Below are 26,082 nucleotides of genomic sequence, written 5' to 3' on the forward strand. Positions count from 1 at the left end.
TGAGTTTTGCAATTGACTTGGAAACTTATGTTTGTTTTGTGTAGCTATGGAAGATACTACTCTTCTGTTATATTGATGACTTAGACTATTTTCAATATGGTGTTTATCATTGCTTATAGGTGCCTAAAGGTCTTGAGATGGGAATAGGAACAATGACACGGGGAGAGAAGGCTGTATTGTATGTTACCAATCAGTATATAACTCAATCTCCTCTCATGCCCATAATTGAAGGTGTTGAAGAAGTTCTTTTTGAAGTAGAGCTTGTCCACTTCATTCAGGTGTGCAGACTTCTTCCAGCTATAAATTATAGTTGTTTGTTCATCTGCTTTATAAAATTATTGAGTTTATTTGTGAGAGGAGGACACTGTACTAGATGTAAGAGTTGTTATGAACGTTTTGTCTTCTTCATGTCAAGGTAAAATTATTTCCGATCAGGAAAATGTTAAGGAAAATGATTTAATGGATTTGGGGATTTATTTGAAATTCATCAGTTTTTTTTCTCCTTTTCCTTTTCCCTTTTGAGTTAAAATGCATAGGTATAGTTATTTACTTACTTTATCCTAATCATGCTGGGATGATTTGATCCCATGTGGGGTATAATATGATCCAGTTTTGTCACCAAGGTGTTAGATGAACTGGGCATGCCTGTTTAACTTGTTTTCTGCAGCAAGTCAATTGGGTGACACCTATTATTAATTTATTAGAAACATAAAAATAAATAATTTATAATATTAAGAAAATTTCACAATTTCTATGAAAAGGAATTCTTTTTTAAAAAAAAAGGAAAAAGAAAAGCTTTTTAACCTTGTTCTTTCTTGAGGAGAAAAGTGCTGATTCTTTCTCTCTCTCTCTCTCTCTCTATGTGTGCCTGCGTGTGTTTTTATGTCATTCTTTAATGTTTCCGACTGGTGTTATGGCTACTCCAGTAATGCGGTTCTTTGGCATGGATTGTTTTTGATCAACTAAGATTGGTTCTGAGTAAATTCTGAAATGGCATTGCTTGTCCAACTTGGATTGTTTTCATGCCTTCTCTTTTCTTGCTCTCTATTTTCTTTATATTTTTTAGTAAAAGAACGTATCATTGTAGTTTTCTTATTGTAGACAACAGATTATCTGAAAATTTATAATTTACTGCAAAGTTAATTGCACTTGTGCGATAAACTCTGTTTAGCATTCTATATATGGCATCTGCTTTGGGCAAACCATTAAGGCTCCTGGGTAAACAATATGGTCATTGCCTGGCATTACCTAGGCAAATAGTTATTTCAAGAATCATGATCATATCCATGCATTATTGAAAGGGGAAAAGTTGTTTTCTTTTCCTTTAATTATCCTTCATTTGTTTCAATGCTTAATTTTCCTTTCTATAGAGAGGTAGAGGAGGATGTGATCTAATCCTCTCATTATGTTTGCCAGGTGCGGGACATGCTTGGAGATGGACGTCTGATAAAACGCCGCATTCATGATGGAAGGGGTATTAATTCAGAATTTATATTCTAGCAATAACATGAGAAGGTAATGTAGATACTATTGAAGTATCGAACAACTGCGTTGTTCCATACCTTCATATAGTTGTTTAATACTTCAATGGCATCTATCTCTCTCTCAAAAAGGAAGAATCAAACAACTGAGTTGTGTGTTCAGGATACTATTGGTTCTAAAATTTATATTGGGAACAATAATATAGTTTCTTTATTTTGTTAGCTTGATTGTGCTAAATAGAATGAGGATTTATATGGTTAATCTTTGGAAGTCCCCATTTTCTGCAGGCTTGTGAAAGCAAGACTACTTTTTTTCCTGATACAATTTTATGTTTATAATTGCTTCCTAAGTGTAAATTGTTTTTCTAGCATGTCATGAAAAATGCTTCAGAGTTAACATTGTTGATCATTGCTGGATAAAGTTCTATGGCTAAGACAAATTTATCTTCGGAACTGCTAGATTTTGATCCATAACTAGGTGAGAGAGGCTCTTCAAAAAAGTAGTTATTGGAGTTAATTCATTTAGGATGTTCATTTGAAGATCCTGTAGTGTAGGCTACAGTGAGTAGAGTGACTTTCACCCCTTACCTTATGGGGCATCCTGAAGTTCAAGAGTATGTAAAAGAAAGAACCCTACATCAGATTATAGCATTTCTGACATATTCCTTACTGGTACGAGTTTATAAAGATATTGCCTGTGCTGTAAGGCAAAAGTAATTTCACGGCAACCAGGGCATGGAACTAGAAGGTTATGCTTTATTTAGGTTCATGATAAAGATTATAAATGGTCATAGTAGACTTAAGCCTTTTCTTTTTCCCATAATTTTTCTGAGGTAAAAGAAAGTTATTGTCTGTAATCCACTTAAGTTCATATAGATGTTGCAAAACACCAGAACTGCTTCTAGTTGTTTATAAAGGTGTCTATGTTGTTATTACTGAGGCATTATAGTAAATAACTATTGTTCATTATGCATCTTGCTGATAGGAACTTAACTCATTGTTAAGATAAGGCACTGTTTGATTTTTGGAAAGTTCTAAGAAAAGGAAAAAAAAAATGCTAAGGAAAATAACTTTCTTATTTATGTATATGATAGGAGTTCACAATTCCTCTGGGTTCATCCTAATAATGTGTCCAAGTTCGGCGATGGACATGAACTTTGATGTTTATGTTCATGAAATCGGATGCATAAGACCATGTACAAAGAAAAATATATAATTGATCCATGTGGATGTACGGTTATTAAGGAGTTAAAATGTGGGGATGCAAATCAACTGCATTCTAACAGTTGTGCAACATGTACTAAGTTGTGGTTATCCCTAAAAAATATGAATAGAGGGAAAGAAGAAAATAACACTTTGGGCAATTTTATCCCCTATAATTTGGTACTGTCCTTGGGAAGCATTTTGGAACTTTTAGCTAGCTGGTAAACAGTTGAAGTCTAATCGTGACTCAAATATGAGAGCAGCCATCAATGGTAGGAGGCGAAATGTCTCTTCAAACTGATTGCATGCAGTGCCTTCAAAATCAGCTTGATCAATGACAAGAGTAGTCTTATCAGTTCCTTCAATCAATCATCCAACAAAATGAAGCTTTAAAAAAGGAAAAATGTGATTCTCAAGTTTCAATTATGAACCAGTTGACTTAGCATGTCATCATTATTTCCACTGCTGAATTATGGATTATAGTCTTAGCGAGAGAAGTCATTCTTGATCGCGAAAGAAGAAAATTCATTCAGGAATGGAACCATTTGCTCTCAAAAGGGAAAAGGAGTTGTGCAGCTGCACTTAAGAGTGTGGAAAAGTTTGGTTTGGTTGGTTCTTAGAAAAATTAGCCGAGCAGCATGGTTGGTTTTTGCTTCAATCAAACCAAACTGGCTCTTAGTGATGGAAAACCAAAATAAACTAAGCTTGTGGAGGTTAGTTTAGTTTGGTTTAAATGGATTAGTTGAACTTAAACCAATTTAGGCCTTAAGCTCGATTGGATTTTAAAGGTTGTTTGAAACTCATTTTGGTGTCAAACCCAAAATTCATTTGAAATTTCATACCTATAATAGAATACATGCATTTGAAAATTGTTTCGAGCCATAATCAAATAACAATGATCTATTTTATAGAGTGTATCAATATAAATTGCAATGAATATAAACAAACTCATCTAACATTAAGTGATTATAAATCACAAAAAATGTAAGTCTTAAGAGTCTTGGTGCAAAGTGTTTGGTGTGCACTGGGTTATGCATTCCTCAGTTAGGAGGGATCTGTTAGGTTGACATGACTCTTGTAGGTAAAAAAAAGGAAGAAAGCGTGGAGGACTGCTCCTATATGTTTAATGTGGACTTTATGGAAGAAAGGGATTGGAAGAGCTTTCAATGACATTGCACAGTCCGACCAAGCAATTAAATCTTTTTCATGTATGCTTTTGTGAATTGGGTTAGGGTGTATATAGAGGATCACACTTTGTTTATGATTGATTTTATAGATTGGTTGTTTGTCAAGTAAGGGAAAGACCTTTTTTTGTCTCCTTACTGACTAGCTTTTTTAGGTGTTGTTTGTATACTTTGTATGTGTTGTTTTCGCCACTTTTAGGCATTTCTAATGCAAGTCCGTTTTTTACCTATCGAAAAAAAAAAAAAAAAGAAGTCTCGGTGTGGAGTGGTTTTTTTTGGATAGGAGATCAGGAAACTGAAAATTGAACTGACCACGATGGTTTTCACAATCTCAAATTGAATTGAGCCCTTGTGATTGTTGAAACTAAACCGATTTGGTTGGTTTTGGTTAAGTCACGCCTATTTTATTGCTTTTCATTTTCTACTTAAACCCCTAATTTGTTTTGGGATGAACTGGAAGCTAAGATGAGTATTGATATGATGAAAGGGAGGTTGCATCCTTAGGTCATTAATAAAATCATAAAGGGGCTTGTAAGTATCCCTTAGAAGAAGTAGTTAGAGTAGAAGTTCCATATGGGTTTCTTCCCTTGAAGTTTCAGATATATGACAATAACGACACATAGGTGAACTTGTGGATTACTTGATGCATTTTCACCAAGTGACTCTTATGCGAGGAAACAATGCACTATATGTAGGATGTTCCATTCTAGGCTACAAGGTTGCTGTTAGAGTGGTTCCATATGTGCACATCCCGATACCATTAAGATATGGAATGAATGTTCAATATAAAGATGGTAGAAAGAGAGAATGCACATGATTGTCTTAGGCATTTCAACTTGGCTCTAGTGTAGGTTGAGAGTTATGATGATGCAACAACAAGGATAGCTTTTGAAAATGGACTCCCAATCGATTCGAACCCTACATATCTTTACACAAGAAGAAACCTGCTAGTATTGAGGACTCTTTCACACATGTGTACAAGTAAGCTTGCTTAAAAGAGGAAATGGTCGCTTCTTAGCCGAAGGTCATCCCAACAACTAACTTAGAGAGCAAGAAAAATTTTCATCTAACTTGGAGGAAGTTTAGAAGGGAAAAGTTGTTTGAGAAGGAAGATTTGGAGGTGCTAGTAGTGAATGAAGCAACTTAGTAAAGAACTAGAGTTCACTCTTATTACACTCAATTCCACGTACTAGTACACTTTTAGAGAACTAAGTTACAGGACTTTAGATGACCACCTTAGTGTGAAGGAGATTACTCTAAGAAAAGCAAAAGTAAGCATTTTGATGGACTTGCTATAGAGAAGTGCATAAGCCTTAAGCATGTGGTTGAAATGCAAATAAGGAAGGAAAAACTATGATAGTTTGTTGCAAAAAAGGATAAAAAAGTGCAAGTAGTGTAGTAGGTAGCACAAGGTGATAAAGAAAATCTCACTTTTAAGAAAAACAATTTTCGTTATTCATAGCAGAGATTCGAGAAGTTGTTAGCAAATACAATTGTTGTTCCATACACGAAGGCTAAACTTGTGTTCGCCAATTATTCTAACATAATAAAAGGTTTTCCTGAGATATAGGTCCTTACTCCTCACGCATATCATCTTATGCAATAAAAAAGGAAAGTTGATGTAAACAGAGTGAAGAATTGCCAACCAATAAGCCTAAAAAAGGATAAAAAAGTGCAAGTAGTGTAGTAGGTAGCACAAGGTGATAAAGAAAATCTCACTTTTAAGAAAAACAATTTTCGTTATTCATAGCAGAGATTCGAGAAGTTGTTAGCAAATACAATTGTTGTTCCATACACGAAGGCTAAACTTGTGTTCGCCAATTATTCTAACATAATAAAAGGTTTTCCTGAGATATAGGTCCTTACTCCTCACGCATATCATCTTATGCAATAAAAAAGGAAAGTTGATGTAAACAGAGTGAAGAATTGCCAACCAATAAGCCTAAAAGACTCTTAAAGGTTGGATTTATTTGAGAAGTTCAATATCCAAGCTGGTTAGCAAATACAATTGTTGTTCCAAATCTTGTGTTAGCATCAATTACTCTAATTTAAAAAAAGCTTGCTTGAGAGACTATTTCCCAATCTCAAGCATAGATAAACCTATAGAAGCAATAGTTGGACATAAAAAAGTTGTCCTTTGTGGGCATTTACGTGAGTTATGATAAGATGAGTATAGAACCATCAAATGCAAAAATGATGACATTTGTTATAGGGAAGGATAATTTTGACGCCTTTAAGGTTGAAGAATGCTAGTGCAACATGGTAATGACTTATTTCTAGAATGTTTGAAGGTCTTACTTAGGAAAACTAGGGACTTGTATGCTAAACTACCAACTTTCCTAAATGGCAAGTTGGTAGTTCAATATGGTAGTAGAGTTTCATTTGGAGGGAGGTCATGTGTTTAAGTCTTACCAGGTTTATTTTTCTGATTTATTAAGCCTATGTGTAAGCTCAAAGGAGGTTGATTGTAGTTGTTTGCTCATTAGTCCATGTGTCTCTCCATGTGTGGGTATGATGAGACCGCACATTAGGGAGGGTGTTAGAAAGTATGATATACATTCTGGACTCAAATCTTACAAGGTTAAGCTTTTAGGAATGTTAGTAAGGAGATGGTGTATATTGATGATATGTTGGTGAAAAGTGTGGAGAAGGAAAGTCATTAAGATTTAGGAGCCAACTTTGATCTTTTGACCAAATATGGGATGAAGCTAAACCACAAGAAACTTTTTCTTGGAGTAGGGATTTGCAACTTTCTCAGGTTTTTGTTTAGTCAAAGGATGTCATAGAGGTCAAACGAGAACAAGTAGACACATCAATAAAAATGCCATTGCCTTGGAGCATTGAAGACATCTAGAGACTCACATAATAACTTTTTTTTTTTTTTTTTTTTGATAAGTAAAGAAAATTCATTTATAAAGAGACGCCAAAGGAGCGACTCAGGGAATACAACCTATGCAAAGTATACAAACCTATACACCCACCACCAAAAGAAGCCAAAGACAAATAAGAGACCCAACAACCAAAAGGCCCAAAAACCTTACAATGATCCCAACCAATCTATAAAATTCACCAAAGTTTGAGGGCATTCTATTATAAACAGCTTTGCCTCAGACCAAAGTGAGCATAAAAAGGAATATTTCAATCTCTGTATTGATATTTCATCATCCTTGAAAGCTAATCGATTTCTCGCCTTCCAAATCGTCCAAAAAATATGCAGGGGAGCCGCTCTCCACACTTTCCTGTGTTTCTTGCCAACAGAAGAAGTCTGCCAACTAAGCAAAGTCTCTCTAACTGAACACGGCAGCACCCAAGACACCCCAAACAATGAAAAAAGCAACTCCCATAAGACCCTTGTTTTTGAGCAGTGGAGAAGCAGATGATCTATGGTCTCCTCCTTTTCAATACACATGAAACATCTATTTGCCAATGACCATCCTCTTCTCTGAACAAGATCTAGGGTTAGCGCCTTACCCCATGCAGCCTCCCACGCAAAAAAGCTGATTTTGGGTTGTACCCACACCTTCCAAATACAGCTAGATGGAAAAGAAATAGGGCAGTCCGCTTCTAGAGCAAGGTATAGAGACTTGGCCGAGAAAATGCCGCTCTTTGTTTCAGTCCAAACAGCCTTATCATCTACGTCTCCAAGGACTCTCTTCCTGTGAAGACACCCCAAAAATAATTCCGCCTCCTCCACCTCCCATTCGTTTAGGGATCTTGAAAAACACGGGTTCCAACCCCCCCCCTACCCCCTTGCACCAAGGGATCCCAAACATCCGCCACCCAAGCATCCTTTTCAATCGATAAGGCATAGAGGAAAGGAAACGACTCACACAGAGGGGCATCCCCACACCATCTATCCCTCCAAAACCTCACCCTCCTTCCATTGCCAACACTAAAAGAAATCCGCGCACCCACCAAATCCCAGTCCATCCTTATTTCTTTCCAAAGCCCCACGCCATGCGCCTCTCTCACTTCCCGAGTGCACCAACCCCCTCTATCTTCCCCATACTTCCCTTTAATCACTTGATTCTACAAAGCCTCTCTCTCGTTTGCAAAATGCCAATTCCATTTAGAAAGGAGTACCTTATTGAGAATGGAAAGGCATTTGATCCCTAAACCCCCTTTCTTCTTGCTTAAGCACACCACCTTCCATCTTACTAAATGTGGTTTTCGCTCCAAACTACCACCGCCCCAAAGAAAATCCCTTTGGATTTGCTCTAGTCTTCTTCTAACTGAACTTGGTAATCTCAGAACAGACTCACATGATAACTTGATGCATTGAGAAGATTTATCTTAAAGAGCTCAGATGGTTGTCTTCCTTTATTTCAAGTCTTTGGGTAGATAGGAAAGCTTATTTGGAAAACAACTCTGAGATAGTTTTTCAATGGTTGAAGGAGCACTGATTGTTATTACCTATTTTGGAACTAACGTATTAGCTAATTAGCTTATGTGTCATCTAAAAATTTGTGAAGACTTGTTATATCTCACTACATCCTAGAACAGTAAGCATGGTACTTAATTGGGAGCAAGGCCAGGCAAAACTTTTTGGGAGTAGGGTCAATCAAAACTTCCTGTTTATTATGTGTTAACACCTAATTTCGTGCATTCCATGTGAATATGTACACTTTTGTGACATGTTCCCATGTGACATGTTGTATTGCTAATAATACATCACCATGTTTCACTCATGATTATAAATGTTTGGCCTTGTTGCATGCGTGCATTGATGTGTCTTGTGTTGGGCTGGAAGACACATTGAGCACGAATACTGACCCCTACCTTAGTGGATGTCCCATGTGTAGCAAATGCCAATGGAGTACACTATCACCTTCTAATTGGGAAAATACTTGCTAAGTGAGATATGACTCTCTTTTCCTCACCACGTGACGTCAATTAGATCTCTCATATAAGGTTAGAGTTGGCTCGCTATTTTGTGAGGTGGCCTCAACTTTTGTATGGGTAGTGTTAACACACTTCCTCGGAGAAATTTCACTTAGGGAGTGACACCCTGATGCTATTACACCTACTTGAGTAGGGAGTAGGGCTCGGGAAGTCTTACATGGACCTTGTGCACCCAAGTGGTTACTTTGAGACCCTTTTTATACTCTTTGTTTTTTTAAATTTTGAAGTGGGCACTTTTATGACCCTTGTTGATGGCTTATCATGAAGTGTTGTCAATTCAAGGCCACACAAAGCAATTATAGGCCAAGTAAGAATCTACTTCATCACTTAGAAGCACTGCTACTTGGAGTATGACAATCGACACCTACTTCAAGACGAACTTAGAGGGAGTAGTGTAGTTCACAATTTTTTTACAAGTTCATCATAATAAGGTATCCCAATTGGGTGATGGACATGAACTTGGATATATATGATCATGAACTTGTGGGTGTATGATTATTAAGGAGTGAAAACATCAAGATGGAACCAACCACGTTTAGACAATTGAGCAACAATTACTAAGTGGTAGTTTATTCCCAAAAAATTATAAATAGAAGGAAAGAAAAATAAAAAAATGCATTTTAGGGTATTTTATCTTGTACAATACCATGGTAAAGATAAGGAAAAAGAAAAAGAAAAACCTAATAAAAAGATGCCTAGGATGGGGAATGAATGATCATAAAATGTTTTCCTTCATTTTCCTTGAAAAGGGTGGAGAAAGTTAGGGCAAAATCCATTCATCAAGAATTTGGTTTTCTTTTCCCTGGACTTTTTCAAGGACAATCAAACAAGAGAAAAATTTTATAACTTTTTTCCGCATATTTTTCCTCATTGTGTTCTCTCCGTCTCAAACTTTCTAAGAACCAAACTTAGTCTAAATGCTTTTCCTGATGGATTGTTTTTTCTTTATGTGTTTCATTGAGGTGTTGAGATAGCTTGGGAAAATGTCCAATAGGTTGCTTGAAATATGTTTGGACCACCCAAATGAAAACTAGGTAGTCTGTGTTTTCGTGTTTTTGGTTCTGCTGTCTTGATTTCACTATGGATATCAGTTTTTCATTTTATGTTTTTCTTAATTGTTTGGAATAATTAGGTGACTTTCCCATGGATTGCCCTCTTCATGACAGTCTACTATGTGTTCACTACAAGGGCATGCTTCTTAATGAAGAGAAGACTGTTTTCTATAACACTAGGGTTGATAACAATGGCCAGCCTTTGGAGTTTGGTTCTGGAGAAGGGCTTGTGAGTTATTCATCCTTTTCAAAGGAAAAACCATTCTGCCAAGTGTTGATTTTAGATTTTTATTTGTGGATCTCTCTGAAGTATTAGTAGATTTTTTGTCAATGTCTCAACCATGTATTTCTTTATGCACAAATGAAATATATATATATATATATATATATATATATATATATATATATATATATATTTTATCAGAATGCTCAAATGAAATATATCTATAAGCCAATTGCTAGTTTCCCATAACTACGTTATAATTTTTTCTTTCAATGATGGCAATTGCTTAATTAATGTGTGAGGCTGTTCTTTTGTGGGCTAGGTGCCTGAGGGGCTGGAAATGTGTGTTCGTCTTATGCTGCCAGGGGAGATAGCTCTTGTAACATGTCCTCCTGACTACGCATATGATAAGTTTCCCAGGTTATATTCCAAATCTAGTTATTATATATTATTTATATTGTGGTGTGCCAAAAACCAATGCATAAGTAGAGGTTTATTAGTTGAAACTCTAATTGTTATTGTTATCTTCATCCTCATCCTATTCTTTCTCAAGGTTGCTTGTTAATGATACTTGTGTTTTTCTTTAACCATATGATTAGACCTGCTAATGTTCCTGAAGGTGCTCATGTTCAATGGGAAATTGAGCTTCTTGGTTTTGAGATGCCAAAGGTAATGAATCAGAAACCCTCTTATGAAGCCATAATTCACTTTGAACTTGTTTAACACCTCTTGAAAAATCCTACAATGTAACAATAGTTCATATGGAGTTTTTGTTTTTTCTTATGCTTAATCTTGTAACGAGTGTTAGCAATTGTGCTCCAACAAAGTATGTGAGCTTGCTAATGAGCTGCTTTGTTCTTAAAGATGAGCATGTGTGGGTTGAAGAACATTTAAAATCTAACCTTAGAGTCAGATGGGCATGATGGTTGAGGCCTTGGGCAATTCAACCCAGCACGAGCCTGGTGCTTGCATGCAGACCCTCAGGCACACGTATGTCTGTTTCTATGTGCTTTGCCCATTGATGGACTTAATGGGAATATTGGGAACTAGTGATATGTCTTGCTTGAATGGGGGTTATTACTAAGTTTAAATTATGAACATACACTATAGAATCTGGTTTAAAGCTAGGATAGGTTGAGATTGAATATATAACATTCAACTTTAGAGTGGATTAGGAAGATAGGAGTCTTGTGGATCAATTATCTTGAGTTTGAGACTGGGAAGATTTTGCCAACAGATGAAGAAAATGTATCAAGTTTGGAAGAAAATTTAGAAGATGGTTATTAAGCCATCTACACTTTATGCTAGGGAATTTCAGCTTTATTAGTAAGGCCTAAGGATTGGCATGTTTCAAAATAATCCTTGCACACAAACATATCAATGAAAAGTTCTGCTACAATTCTTGTTTTCTTCTGTTTTTTTTCATAATCTTAAAATAGAAAAATATATTTATATCTATCCTATATTGATTTAATTGCATCAAAACATGTTATTTATGCATGGTTGAAATCTCCTTGCAGGACTGGACTGGTTTGAACTTTGAAGCCATAATGGATGAAGCAGACAAGATCAGAGGCACGGTATATTTTCCATAACTTTTTCTGAACTAGTGCTGCATTTGGTGTTGAGAAGTGTTAGATGTTTTCAGTGTCTCTTATGTGTGTGTATTTGTGCTGGCACATGTGCCTCTGTATTTGCAGTATGTCAAGTTGTTCAATCAATACATATTGCTTACTTGTTCTTAATTTCTGTCTCTCTAGTGTTGAATGGACATAATCATTGGAGTAGGCAGTTAATTTTGATTGAAGGAAACTTGAAAATTTAGTACTCTTGCTCCTTTATTGTCCTTTCAGGGGAACAGACTCTTCAAGGAAGGGAAGTTTGAGCTTGCCAAGGCAAAGTATGAGAAGGCACGTTACACATTAATTTTTTTATTGCTATTTTGACCTTTTCTTGTGGAAGTATTTTTGGGCATTGAAAAAGACTGTTTTGTCTATGTTGTTGGTCTTTGATAAAATATTTTCTGCTATCTTACTTGATTTGAAATTACATTATCAGTGATCATAATTTCCAGTTCGCTACCGATCCCATGTTCTAATTGGCAAGTGCTGTATTACAAAACTTGAGTTTAATTTGTGTTTCCACTTATGACAAGAAGTTGTAGGGATTTTCCTCTATACTAACATTTTTGCTAATATGTCCCAATAAATGAAATTCAGTTGTTGATTGTCCCTGTGTTGCTGTTAGTTCCTTTGAACATGACTACATTGAGATTCCAAAATATTCTTGTTGCAAACTGATATAATCTTATAATTCCTTATTGTAATGTCAGTCTGCAGAATCTTCAAAAAATATTGTGCTGTAATATATGTAAGCTGTAATCATTGTTGTGAGAAATTCTAAAAAACTGTCTTCTTCATTCAAGTAGAAAAAATTGGTACATATTTATCTGGTTATATAATCCTATTTAGGAAATTCAAAATTTAGATTGGAAACGGACTCATCATTGAAAACTAACTCTAATAGTCCCTATAAATTAGAACACTCCTAATATGCAAAAAGTTTGAATTATCACATTTGTATGATGATTCCTAAATTAAAGGACCTGATTTTCTTCAACACTATTCAACTTCTAACACCATATGGTTATTGCTTTACAGGTGCTTCGTGAATTTAATCATGTTAATCCACAAGATGATGAGGAAGGGAAAGTGTTTCTCAATGCAAGAGTAAGTGGCTTCTTTTTGTAGTGCAAAAAGAACTTCATCATTTGCATGGTTTTATGATTTTTTTCTGATGCTAGAGTTCTTTATCTTGCGGTTTGGCTACGTAGTCTATTATATGTGCATGTGTGTATATATATGTAACTATATGCATATGTATATGTGTATCCATTTATGTAAGTAGATGTTAGAATTTATCTTTTGCCCCTATTCTCACTTTATAGCAACCTAATCAGCATATATACTTGGGGTTGATTTTTTTCTTTGCTTTTTTTTTTTCTATTGGTTGAAGAATTCTTTACATCTAAATGTGGCTGCCTGCTATCTGAAAATGGGAGAATGCAGAAAGTCGATTGAGGCATGTAACAAGGTACGTATTGGGACTTTATTCAATTATTCTGTTTGTCTTGTGAGAAAAAATCCTTCTGGCAATCTGACAAAAAAAGAAACCATTTTAAGAAGGGTAACAATACTCGTGTATTGTAATGATTGTTATGTCATTCTGCTATATTATTCAAGTATTTGTGTGACACCAAATATATGTGTAGTAGATATATGGTCAATTTTCCTCAATTTTTTATTATACATATCTCTAAAGGGAGCCATTTTCCTTCTTTAGTGCATGTTGACAATAAACTAATGTCATGTTGTGGAGAAGAAAAATTACTTCCATATCTAAGTTCTCCTAATCCTTCTTAGTGCTACAGTTTTTACTATATTTGGGAACTTGAAATGTTTTTAACCTATTTTCTATATTTTTAAATATGTTTAAAGATAACTTTTATCTATAATTTTTCTATAATTACTTTTTAAAATAGTCCTAAAAAAAACAAGTGAAAACTTAGAAAAAAACTAGACGATATTATCTTAAAATACCATGTTTTCTGTTTTTAAGAATAAAAAAATTGTTTTTTATTTTCTGGTTATCAAACGTGTTTTCCTATTTTTTTTCTTTTGGAGAACAAAAAACTATTTTCGAAATTGCCAAATAGGGCCTTAGTGACCAAGAGGAAAATAAAAGCCAATCCAAAGCAATTGAAGGCTATTTTAAACCTTCCATCCTAAAGTTCAATTAAAAGTGAACAAAACTTAGTTGGATGCATAGCTGCTCTTACAAGATTTACATCAAAGGGTGTTAGATGAGTGCTACCATTTATTCAATATCCTATGTGGAGCCAAAAAGTTCGAATGGCATATGTAGTGCAAGGAGGGTTTTCAAGCTTTAAAACATCTCGCAAGATTGCAATCTCTCTTCCCCCCACACCTATATTAACTAGCATATCTAATGGAGAAGAATTATACCTCACTAGCATATCTAAAGCCAAGCCAAAGCAATTGAAGGCTATTTTAAACCTTCCATCCTAAAGTTCAATTAAAAGTGAACAAAACTTAGTTGGATGCATAGCTGCTCTTACAAGATTTACATCAAAGGGTGTTAGATGAGTGCCACCATTTATTCAATATCCTATGTGGAGCCAAAAAGTTCGAATGGCATATGTAGTGCAAGGAAGGTTTTCAAGCTTTAAAGCATCTCGCAAGATTGCAATCTCTCTTCCCCCCACGCCTATATTAACTAGCATATCTAATGGAGAAGAATTATACCTCACTAATGGCTATTAATGTAATGTTGGTACATGAAGATGGAATTCAGAAGCAATGGGCTATGTATCAGGTAAGCAGGTCATCACTTGATGCCAAAACAAGGTATTCTTTCTTTGAAAAGATAGCTATATGTCACATCCTACTCAAATTACCCATCATTTGAGCTTATATAGGAGCAAGGAGCTTCCAGAATGATCCAAAGGCGTTTGCACATCTTCACTATTAGATAAAAGTCCTGGGAGTTGTGTCGAGTATTCTAAAGAGTTTTTGTAAGCTCTTACAAGTAACTCGTAGCCTTCAAGTGTTTTGCTTTGTCCAAGTGTCGCAAGTGTGCTTAGGAAACATTTAAGTACATGACACATAACCTTTAAGTGTCTTGAGTTGTCCAAGTGCTGCACATGTGCTTAAGGAACACTTAAATCCATGACACATAGCCTTATATATAGAAGCAAAAAAGTTATGACCCTACTTTCAATCACACATTCTGAACGCCTTAAGGGACTGACATATGTGTGCTATTTTGCGTAAACCAAATCTATCAGACAATCAATAAAGCGGGCTATCTATTTAGGACATTATTATTCAAATATAAGCCTAGGGGGTGAACAAAGGTCCAAGCCTTTAGTTAATTTCATTGTGGAAATTATGCCAACATGTGAGGTGCCAATACTAGGAACAAATTAAGTGTGGAGCCTACATGTGGATGGATGTCATGTAACAGGCTTAAGAGTTGGAATTGTGTTCTCCTTGCCTAATGGTATATGTATGGTGCAATCAATTAGATGGGGATTACCTCAAAGAACAAGGTTGAATATGAAGCCTTGATAGCAAGATTGAAGCTAGCATAACATTTGTTGATAGCAACATATGAGTGAATAGTGACTCATAGCTTGTAATGAATTAGGTCACAAGTATGGTCATTTTGAAAATGCTTTAGCCAATCCAGGATCGGTACAAAAAGTAATACTTTAGTCACTACAAAATATGTGTGAGAATCATGGGATGCTCGAAATTAGAGACCCATCACCTTCCTGGATGAATCTAATGAAGCTTGATTTGAAAACAAAACCCTCCTTGAAAACAAGACATAGGCAATAAAACTCGAGTACAATCTGGTCGGTACATTTCACTCGAAGATCAATTACATAAACAGTCGTTTAGTGGTCTTTACTTCTCAAGTGTTTGCATCTAGAGGAATTGTACTAACCCGCTCCCGACCATGTATATTTTGTCCACTTTGGGCCCAAAGGGCCCTCACGATTTTAAAACACGTCTATAAGATTAAGAGGACTCTATACATATATAGCTCTAGGAACCTTTTTCCTTTATCTGTTGTGGGATGTCACAATCACCTCCCCCCAATATGTAAACACAACATTCTCGTTGTGTACCATAGGATTGTGAGACTAAATAGATAGACGCCCTTTACAAGGCCAAACAAAATCCCACATTGGGGTCGGGGATTGACTCTAATACCAATTATAACGACCTGCTCCCAACCATGTAGATATTGTTTGTTTTGGGCCCAAAGAGCCTCATGAATTTTAAACATGTTTATAAGATTAAGAAGAATCCAGAGGTATATAACTTTAAGAACTCTTTCCCTTATTCGGTATGGGATATCTCAATAGACACAATATTTGCTAGGCAAAGATTCATGAAGGAGTTTGTGTAAACTACTGTGAAGGAAGAACAATGGCACATTGTGCTTTATTTGAAGGATATTATTACACGAGCTGCCCAAAGATCCCATTAAGCATGCGAGCAAATGCGTTAGAGATTTGCCCAAATTGCTCACATGCCCCTAAAACATCTACTTCCCATGACAAGTCCTTGGTCCCTCGCTCAATAAGGACTCGATATTGTTAGACCTTTAGTTGTAGCCCTCTTCCTAGAAAGGGCTCTTGCTTGTACCTAGACATTATTTTACTAAATAGGTTAAAGCTCGTTATCATTGAAGGGTTCTTGCTCAATAAGGGCTCGATATCATCAAACCTTTACTCGTTATCCCCCACCTGGAAGAGGTGCTTGCTTGTAGCTAGACATAATTTCACTTCATGGTTTAAGGCATATGCTTGTATGAATGATTGAGATGTGAAGAAGTTTGTTTGGAAGAACATGATATGCAGATTTGGTGTTCCTTGAGCTTTAATATCAAACAATGGCACGTAATTTGATAGTAAGATATTTAGAAACTATTGCACATAGCTCAAAATAAAAAACCAATACTCCACCAGAGAGACCACTAGAGTAACTGACTAGCTAAAGCTACAAAATAAAACCATCCTAGTCTATCTTAAAAGGAGATGGATAAAGCAATTACCAAGAGTAGTATAGGCTTATCAAACCTTTTTCCTTGGCACATAGGGTAGAGGCTGTAATGCTCTCTGAGATAGGCATGCCCATGATATGATTAGATCAAATCTTGAATAAGACTCCTGGCATGAGCAATCTCTAGTTGACTTCTTGAACTTGTTGGATGAGCACCGAAAGGTTGTGCTTATTAGAATTGGGCAGTATCAACAACAAATAAAGGTGTATTATGACACAAATGTTCATGTAAAACGATTTAATGAAGGTGACTTAGTACTTGGGCGAATTTTCAAGAATACCAAAGATATAAATGCATGGAAACTCGGACTAAACTGGGAAGAATACCAAGAATAGTATAGGCTTATCAAACCTTTCTCCTTGGCACATAGGGTAGAGGTTGTAATACTCTCTGAGATAGGCATGCCCATGATTAGATCAAATCTTGAATAAGACTCCTGGCATGAGCAATCTCTAGTTGACTTCTTGAACTTGTTGGATGAGCACCGAAAGGTTGTGCTTATTAGAATTGGGCAGTATCAGCAACAAATAAAGGTGTATTATGACACAAATGTTCATGCAAAACGATTTAATGAAGGTGACTTAGTACTTGGGCGAATTTTCAAGAATACCAAAGATGTAAATGCATGGAAACTTGGACTAAACTGGGAAGAACCTTATTTAGTGATCTTAATGAGAGGTGTTGAGAGAGAGAGAAAGAAGAAAGACCTTAATTCTCATTAATGTAATGATCTACTTACAATTGAGTAATATATATATATACAAGGCTAAGAGTCCTAACTACCATACATGTGTCCTACCATATATGTGTCCTATATTAACAAGGAAAGGGTATACACTATAAATACATTATATTCAACACTCCCCCTCAAGCTGGAGCATATACGTCATATGCACCAAGCTTGTTACAAATATATTTAATCCTAGGACCTCTGAGAGATTTAGTGAAGATGTCAGCTAGTTGATCATTTGAATTAACAAAACTTGTAGCAACACATCCTGATGCGATCTTCTCTCTAATGAAATGACAGTCAACTTCAATATGTTTGGTCCTTTCATGAAAGACTGGATTGGATGCAATATGTAATGCGGCCTGGTTATCACATATGAGTTTCATCTGTTCATCATTTCCAAATCTCAACTCTCGAAGAAGATGTCTCAACCATATGAGTTCACATGTTGCCAAAGCCATAGCTCGATACTCGGCTTCAGCGCTAGATCTGACCACTACATCTTGTTTCTTACTCTTCCAAGATATTAGATTACCTCCAATAAAAACACAGTACCTTGAAGTGGAACGTCTATCTGTGGGTGAGCCAACCCAATCTGCATCTGTGTAACCAACAACCTGAGTATGACCTTTGTTCTCGTACAACACACCTTGGCCTGGTGTACTTTTGATATATCGAAGAATGCGGATTACAGCATCCCAATGGCTATCACATGGTGACTGTAGGAATTGACTAACAACACTCACAGGAAAAGAAATGTCTGGACGAGTAATGGTGAGACAGTTCAATTTACCTACGAGCCGTCGATATCTCCCGGGGTCTCCTAAAGCCTCCCCCTGTCCTGGTACAAGTTTGACATTCGGATCCATAGGTGTGTCTACCGGTTTACAGTCTAACATACCGGTTTCTTCCAGGATGTCTAAAGCATACTTCCTTTGGGAAAGGACCACAGCAGAACTGGATTGAGCTATCTCAATTCCCAAGAAATACTTGAGTTTTCCCAAGTCTTTGGTCTGAAAGTGGGTAAAAAGGTGTTGCTTTAGTTTCTGAATACCATCCTGATCACTGCATGTAATGACGATGTCGTCCACATAAACAACCAGATAAATACAATGCCCCAAAGAGTTATGATGATAGAAAACTGAATGGTATGCTGTACTGCGAAACATGCCAAACTCTTGAACAACAGAACTAAAACGGCCAAACCATGCTCGAGGAGATTGTTTCAAGCCATATAGAGAACGGCGTAACCTGCATACTAAACCAGACTCCCCCTGAGCAACAAAACCAGGAGGTTGCTCCATATAAACTTCCTCGGCAAGATCACCATGAAGGAAGACATTTTTAATATCCAATTGATAAAGAGGCCAAGAACACATGGCAGCCATGGAGAGAAGCAGACGGACAGAAGCAATCTTGGCAACCGGAGAGAATGTGTCACCATAATCAGAACCATAAACCTGAGTATAGCCTTTAGCAACTAAGCGGGCCTTAAGGCGATCAACCTGACCATCAGGACCAACCTTAACTGCGTAGACCCAACGACAGCCAACGGTAGATTTACCCGAGGGTAAAACAACAAGATCCCAAGTGCCATTAGAGTGCAGAGCAGCCATTTCATCCACCATTGCCTGTCGCCAGCCTGGATGGGAAAGAGTTTCATGGGTGCTCTTTGGAAGAGAAACAGAGGATATAACAGAAACAAAAGCAGAATATGGTGAAGATAATCGATGATAACTCAAAAAATTGTAAATGGGATGAGGATTACGAGTAGAGCGAGTACCTTTCCGAACAACAATGGGTAAGTCATTAGGAGAAGGCAGAGCCGGGGTAGGTGAAGCCGAAGGGATAGGAAGTGAGTCAGCAGGTGCCTCAGCAAAAGGGAGAGGAGCAACGACACGAGGGCGACGATGATAAACCTGAAGTGGTCGAGGAGGCATAACATGAGGTGGGGAGACAATGGGAATAGGCAAGACTTCAGAAACAGGAAGAGACTTAGAAGTGGTGGAAAAGAATGGTGAGTCCTCAAAGAATGTGACATCAGCGGAGATAAAGTATCGATGAGTCTCAAGGGAATAACAACGATAACCCTTCTGAAGTCTGGAGTATCCCAAGAAGAGACACTTCATGGCTTTGGCGAAAAGCTTGTCCTATCCAAGAGTGAGAATATGAACAAAGCAAGTACAACCAAAGACACGAGGAGGAAGGAAATAAAGTGGTTGGTCAGGGAAGAGAAGGGAGTGAGGAATCTGATCATGTAAGACAGAGGAGGGCATACGATTAATCAAATAACAAGCGGTAAGAACAGCGTCCCCCAAAACGAAAAGGAACATTACTATGGAGGAGGAGAGTACAAGCTGTCTCAACAAGATGTCGATTCTTGCGTTCAACCATCCCATTTTGTTGAGGAGTATGAGCACAAGAAGATTGATGAAGAATCCCATGATGAGACATAAACGAAGTAAATGGGGCTGAAAAATATTCCCTGGCATTGTCACTGCGTAACACACGAATAGAAATATTGAACTGGGTTTGGATTTCAGCATAAAATTTCTGGAAAATAGAGAATAACTCAGCTCGATTTTTCATTAAAAATAACCAAGTACATCGAGAATAGTCATCAATGAAAGTGACAAAATACTGAAATCCTAAAGTAGACGCAGTCCGACAAGGACCCCAAACATCAGTGTGGACAAGCTCAAAAGGAGACTTTGCCCGATTATTCAAACGCTTTGGGAACGAGACACGAATATATTTCCCAAGCTGACATGACTCACACGGAAGCGATGATAAAGTGGAAAAACGAGGGACCATCTTCTGGAACTTGGAGAGACTAGGGTGGCCCAGACGATTGTGAATGAGGAGAGGAGCATCAGTGGAAATGCAAACTGCAGGAGATGAATCCGAGGTGACGTGATAGAGGCCTTGAGACTCATGTCCTATGCCAATCGTCTTCCCCGTACTCTGGTCTTGCAAGGTCACAAATTTATCAGAAAAGGTAATAGAGCAATTAAGAGTACGAGTGATTTTGCTGATGGAAATAAGATTAAAAGGACATTCAGGAGTATAAAGGACAGAAGTGAGAGGTAGAGAAGGCAGAGGAAGGGCCAAACCAATACCTTTAGCCACAGTTTGAGAACCATTAGCTAAGGTAACAGTAGGTAAAGCAGAGGTAGTAGTAATAGAGGAGAAAAGATCCTTATTACCAGATAAGTGATCAGAAGCTCCAGAATCTAGAATCCAGGGTCCAAGAGAAGATGTGTGGGTAAGGCAGGCAGAGGCATTACCAGGCTGGGCAACAGAGGCAAAAGAAGCCTGAGATGCGGAAGAGCTCGGAGGCTGAGGCAGCGGAGAATCAGAGGACTGGGCCACATGGGCAGTGCGAGGAGGTCGTCCATGTAACTGATAGCAACGATCGCGAGTGTGGCCAAGTTTATTGCAATAGGTGCAATGAGGACGTTGACCTCTACCTCGGGTACCACTACGGCCTCCTCGAGAGTTAGTTTGAGAAACTAACACAGAAGAATCTGAAGAGCTATCAAATGGCAAAGTCTGAGTGGAGGAGATACGGAGGAGGCGAGCAAACACATCATCCAAGGACGGAACTGATGAACTACCAAGAATCTGATCGCGGACAGGCTCAAGATTCGGACGGAGGCCAATAAGAGTAAGAACCATGAAGAACTTGTCAAGCTGTGTTTGTTGAGCCCCAACATCAGGAGTAAGAGGCATCACAGTCAAGAACTCCTCCTTAAGAGAGGCAATCTGGCCAATATAAGTAGATAGATCCAAGTCCTGTTGGCTGAGATAGACAATAGCAGAAGCCACCTTATAAAGACGCTGGATATCATTCGTATATAATCCTTTGGCCTGAGTCCAAAATTTAAAACAAGTTTTGTAGGCCCGAAGATGAAGAAGAATCTTGGGATCAACCGATTGCCATAATACACTACATAACTGTGCATCTATCTTCCTCCACTGTACGCGGTCAACCTCAGGGATATCTGCCTCCTGTGTAATCAAGTGATCCTCATATCCTTGACCCATAAACCAAAGTTCAACAGAGGCAGACCAAGAAAGATAATTGTCACTGCCAACCAATTTCTCCGAAGTAATCATAGGAGATCCAAATATAACAGCGGAAAAAATGGAATTTTTAGTAGTCATATCTACTTATCTGGAGAATGAAGTATGTTTGGATCGAAGAGAGCCCTAATACGGCTTCAGATTGCGGCGTGGTACCACCAGAAAGGTAGAAGAACACTTCCCAAGGCACGTGCAGGGATTGGAGTGGAGAAAAAGTAGTCGGAGCTTCGCCGGAAAGATTGTTTGGAGGGCCGACGGAGACAAAAATCCCCAAAAGAGGTACGTGCAGGGCTCAGATGGGAGAACCAGGGAGGTAGGGGGGCTGGTCGGCGTCAGGCGAAGCTGGAGGAGGAGGCGCGTCGCCGGAAAAGGCCTCACGCGCCCTCACGCGCCGGCGCGTGAGATGCAGCCGCCGACCGGAAATTTGCGCGTGGACGGTGTGTGGATGAGATTTTGGTGCCGATGCCTTCACAAAAGTTGTAGATCTCCTCCAGGCGCTCCTTCTGGTATGGTCAGTGTCGGAAAAATACGTCGCCGGAAAAGTTCGCCGGCGGTGAGTGGTTTCTGTCGACGATCCGACTGACCGGAAAGTATTGGGAGATGGGGAAGGTGACCGGAATGAAACACGGTCACCGGAAGGTTTCCCGGAGTTGATGACACGGGAAACAGGAAAGAATTAGGTTTTCTTCCTTGGCTTTGATACCATGTTGAGAGAGAGAGAAAGAAGAAAGACCTTAATTCTCATTAATGTAATGATCTACTTACAATTGAGTAATATATATATATATACAAGGCTAAGAGTCCTAACTACCATACATGTGTCCTACCATATATGTGTCCTATATTAACAAGGAAAGGTTATACACTATAAATACATTATATTCAACAAGAGGTTTAAGTTCTTATGAGTTAGAATATCTGGAAGACAACATTGTATTACAGCTTTGAAGTGTTGTCAATTTTTGAGAAAGTATTATCATTAACATGGTTATTTCCTAAATCTGTTATTGAATAGAAGGTCCATAGGAGAGCAAGCTCCATAAAGCATCTTCCACATGAATGACCCATAGGCTAGACTCTTCAATAAAAGGCTTATAGGCCAAGTCTCTTATCCATGTCCCAACAACCAAGATTTACCAAAGGCTAATAGGTTGAGCCTCATAAAACAATCACTTACTAAAACTACTACTATTAAAGCCTCTCAAGGCTATTGTTTAAAAAATTGTGTAAAAATCTACGTCAAAAGACATTTACTGACTTCCATGTGACATAATCATCAATATCATTCGTGAACATGTAATGACTCTTGAAGCACCAAGATAATTAGAATTAAAAAGCAACATATACAATCTTATAGTTGTTTAGGTATAGTTATTAAAAGTTGTGAGGCCCAAGAAAAATCCCTAGTAAGCTCAAAAAAATTACAAAGAATCCTTGTTCCTAATCGACTACAACTGAAGCATCTTGAGGGATCGAACAACCACCATCATTGGTAATCTCCATGGTTTGAGCACCCTTAGTTTGGCCAACTAAGGTAACATTAGCAGGATCCTCTGTAGTGGTTGGAGCATTTGAAATGGCCCCAGAATCCTCCCCTTCATCTTCCTCAATACTCATTAGTAATATTTTTTTTTTTGATAAGTAAGTAAGGAATATATTAACAAAAGGCAAACAGCCACAAAGCATACATGGGGTATACAAAGTAGTTAGAACCTCAAAAAACAAGAAAAGAAAAAGCCAAAAAGCCTCACCAACCTTTAAGTGGATGCTAACCACTCCAAAAAGCCTATAAGAGAACGCGACTCCTCTCCAATATACAAACTAGCCCAACTCCATAAATTACAAACAAAAGAATTTTTGAGTTTCTAAATTGCTAAAGAACCCCCCCTAAAGGCTAGCCTATTCCTCTCCTTCCAACCTGTCCAAAAAATGCACAACGATATGGATTTCCAACACTTTTTCCTTTTTTTCCCACAAAAGGGCCCCTCCAACTAATTAAAACCTCTTTTATAGTTTCTAGAAAGACCCATTGAACACCAAACAAAACTAGGACTATTTCCCAAAGAACTTTGACGACTATACAGTGTATAAGAATATGATTTACAGTTTCTTCTTCACAGTCACATAAGAAGCAACGGTTAGGGAGCTGCCACCCTCTTTTCTGGAGCCTATCTAAAGTAAGCACCTTCCCCCACGTAGCCTCCCAAGCAAAGAAAACAACTTTGGTTGGAACTCTATCCACCCATAACTCCAAACTGTACGCTTCCTTAACTTCAAACTGCCCATTTCTTCCATCCTTCCAAAAGACTAAGTCATCCTCCAAAGTTAGCTTGTAACCCCTCAAGACATGGAGCAAATTATCTACTAAATCCAATTCCCAATCATTAACTAAGTGGGCTTTCCTCTCCAAGTTTCCCCCTCCCCAAAGGAAGTCTTTTTGTAATTTTTCTAACCTTCTTGCTACTACCTTGGGCATTCGAAAAAGAGACATTTGATAAATGGGCATGCTAGCCATCGTACTCTTTATGCGAGTGATTCTCCCACCTTTGGAAATATATTGACGTTTCCAAAGCACAAGTCTCCTTCTCACTCTCTCTTCCACCCCATCCCACATAGAGAGAGCCTTGTTAGAAGCCCCTAAGGGAAGTCCCAAATAAGAAGAAGGCAAAGAACCCACCCTGCACCCTAACTCCATTGCCTTCACATCAACCTCTTCCACCTCACCAACTAGGATGATTTCACTTTTGGCCAAATTGATCCTTAATCCTGATGCGGCTTCAAACCAAAAAAGGGTCCAGCTCAAATGAGTTAGGTTATCTTTCTTTGCCTCACAGAAAATAACTGTATCATTAGCAAAAAATAGGTGGGAAATATTCAAATTTGGTCTTCTTCTTCCCCGGATTCTGCATCCTGAAAGGAAGCCCCTTTCAACAACCCTCCTAATGAGTGCACTCAACATTTCCATTCCCATGACAAAGAGGTAAGGAGATAAGGGGTCTCCTTGGCGAAGCCCTTTGGTACTCGGAAAAAAACCTGCAGGCACCCCATTAACCAAAACTGAAAATCTAGCTGTAGAGATACATCTCCATATCCATCCCAACCACTTTGACCCAAACCTCATCTTTTGCATAACCTTCATAAAAAACTGTCAGTTAATGCTGTCATAAGCTTTTTCGATATCCAATTTACATATAAGCCCTGTCTCTTTTCTTTTCTACCATGAATCGATCACCTCATTTGCTATTAGGGAGACATCCAAAATCTTTTTACCCATCACAAAAGCATTCTGATAAGGGGATACCACTTTTCCAATCACTTTCTTGAGCCTATTAGCTAGCATCTTAGCCATCAATTTATACAGCGCCCCCCCCACCAAGCTTATAGGTCTAAAATCCCCAAGATTCTTAGCCCCTCCTTTCTTTGGTAATAGAACCAGAAACGTGGTATTGAGGATTTTGAGAAAAGAGCTTTGTTCATGGAACTCCTTGAACATTTCCATGACTTCCTCTTTTACAAAGTCACAACAGTTTTGCCAAAAAGCCACTGTGAAGCCATTCGGGCATGGGGCTTTGTCTCCGTTCATATCCATCAAAGCAGAATGAACCTCTACCTCATAAAAGGGAATCTCCAGGTTCTCAGCTTCTTGACGACTTAGTTGATCTAACTGTAGCCTCCTAATATCAGCCTTCCAATCTGAGTTTTCTGATAGCATCTGTTGGTAGGCGTTAGCTACCCCTTCCCTCACTTCTTGCTCCTCTGATAGCCACACCCCATTTATCTTAATTTTGTCCAGGGAGTTATTTCTACGATCGGCATTTGCCATGCGATGGAAAAATCCCGTATTTCTGTCCCCTTCCCTTAACCATAACTCCCTTGAAAGCTGTCTCCAATGGACTTCTTCCAAAGACACCCACTTTTTATAATTTTCCTTTGCTTCCTTTTTTAATTCTGTTTCCTCCTCTGACAGACTTCTCTCGCTTTCCACCAAGTCCCAAAAATCCACTTGTTGAAGAGCTGAAACTTTATTGCATTCCAACCTTCCAAACACATCCCTATTCCAAGATTTTATGTTTTATTTAAGCTCCTTCAACTTTGCAGCCAACCTAAAGCTGGCACTGCCTCTAACCACAACCCCCTGCCACCAACACCGAAGGAGAACTTTGAAATATACTCTTTAGTAATATTGTATTTGGTTTTAAATCATTGTATCCTTTGTCATATTTAACCTCTGCACCTTTGGGATTGCCTTCTGAAAAGGAAACTCAAACTCGTCGTTAGACCTCTTTCTCGTGTTCTTCCTTCAGACTAGCCAAGGCTTCTTCCTTCAACTCAGCCTCCAACTTTAGAGTTGCATTCTTACCCTTGACCATGCTTGAATTTTAGTTGCACAGAGGACTTCCTCTGGGAGCTGCCTTCATAGCCTTCTTGGCCTTTTCTCTTCCTCTTCTGGAGCACTTTTATCAAGCGGTTTGACTTGCTTTGCCTGAGCAAGAGCCGCCTCCATTCTCTTCTTTATATGCTTGCACTGAGCATAAGATTCCTCCCATAGCAACCCTTCTTCCCA

The 26,082-nt window shown here is 38.1% G+C and overlaps 1 protein-coding gene across 2 annotated transcripts in view; it reads left to right on the forward strand.

Annotated features, from left to right (window-relative positions):
• The window catches only part of LOC117920319 (peptidyl-prolyl cis-trans isomerase PASTICCINO1), a 35,721-nt gene that overhangs the window by 5,631 nt on the left and 4,008 nt on the right, over positions 1-26,082 (forward strand). For both annotated transcript variants that reach the window (XM_034837769.1, XM_034837768.1), the window contains 9 exons: positions 120-278; positions 1,417-1,474; positions 9,903-10,051; positions 10,368-10,465; positions 10,645-10,714; positions 11,566-11,625; positions 11,899-11,955; positions 12,706-12,774; positions 13,061-13,138. In XM_034837769.1, coding sequence (XP_034693660.1) covers positions 120-278; positions 1,417-1,474; positions 9,903-10,051; positions 10,368-10,465; positions 10,645-10,714; positions 11,566-11,625; positions 11,899-11,955; positions 12,706-12,774; positions 13,061-13,138 — 798 coding nt within the window. The remainder of the gene's footprint in view (positions 1-119; positions 279-1,416; positions 1,475-9,902; positions 10,052-10,367; positions 10,466-10,644; positions 10,715-11,565; positions 11,626-11,898; positions 11,956-12,705; positions 12,775-13,060; positions 13,139-26,082) is intronic.

The sequence above is a fragment of the Vitis riparia genome, chromosome 8, assembly GCF_004353265.1.
Source record: "Vitis riparia cultivar Riparia Gloire de Montpellier isolate 1030 chromosome 8, EGFV_Vit.rip_1.0, whole genome shotgun sequence".
Lineage (NCBI taxonomy): Eukaryota > Viridiplantae > Streptophyta > Magnoliopsida > Vitales > Vitaceae > Vitis > Vitis riparia.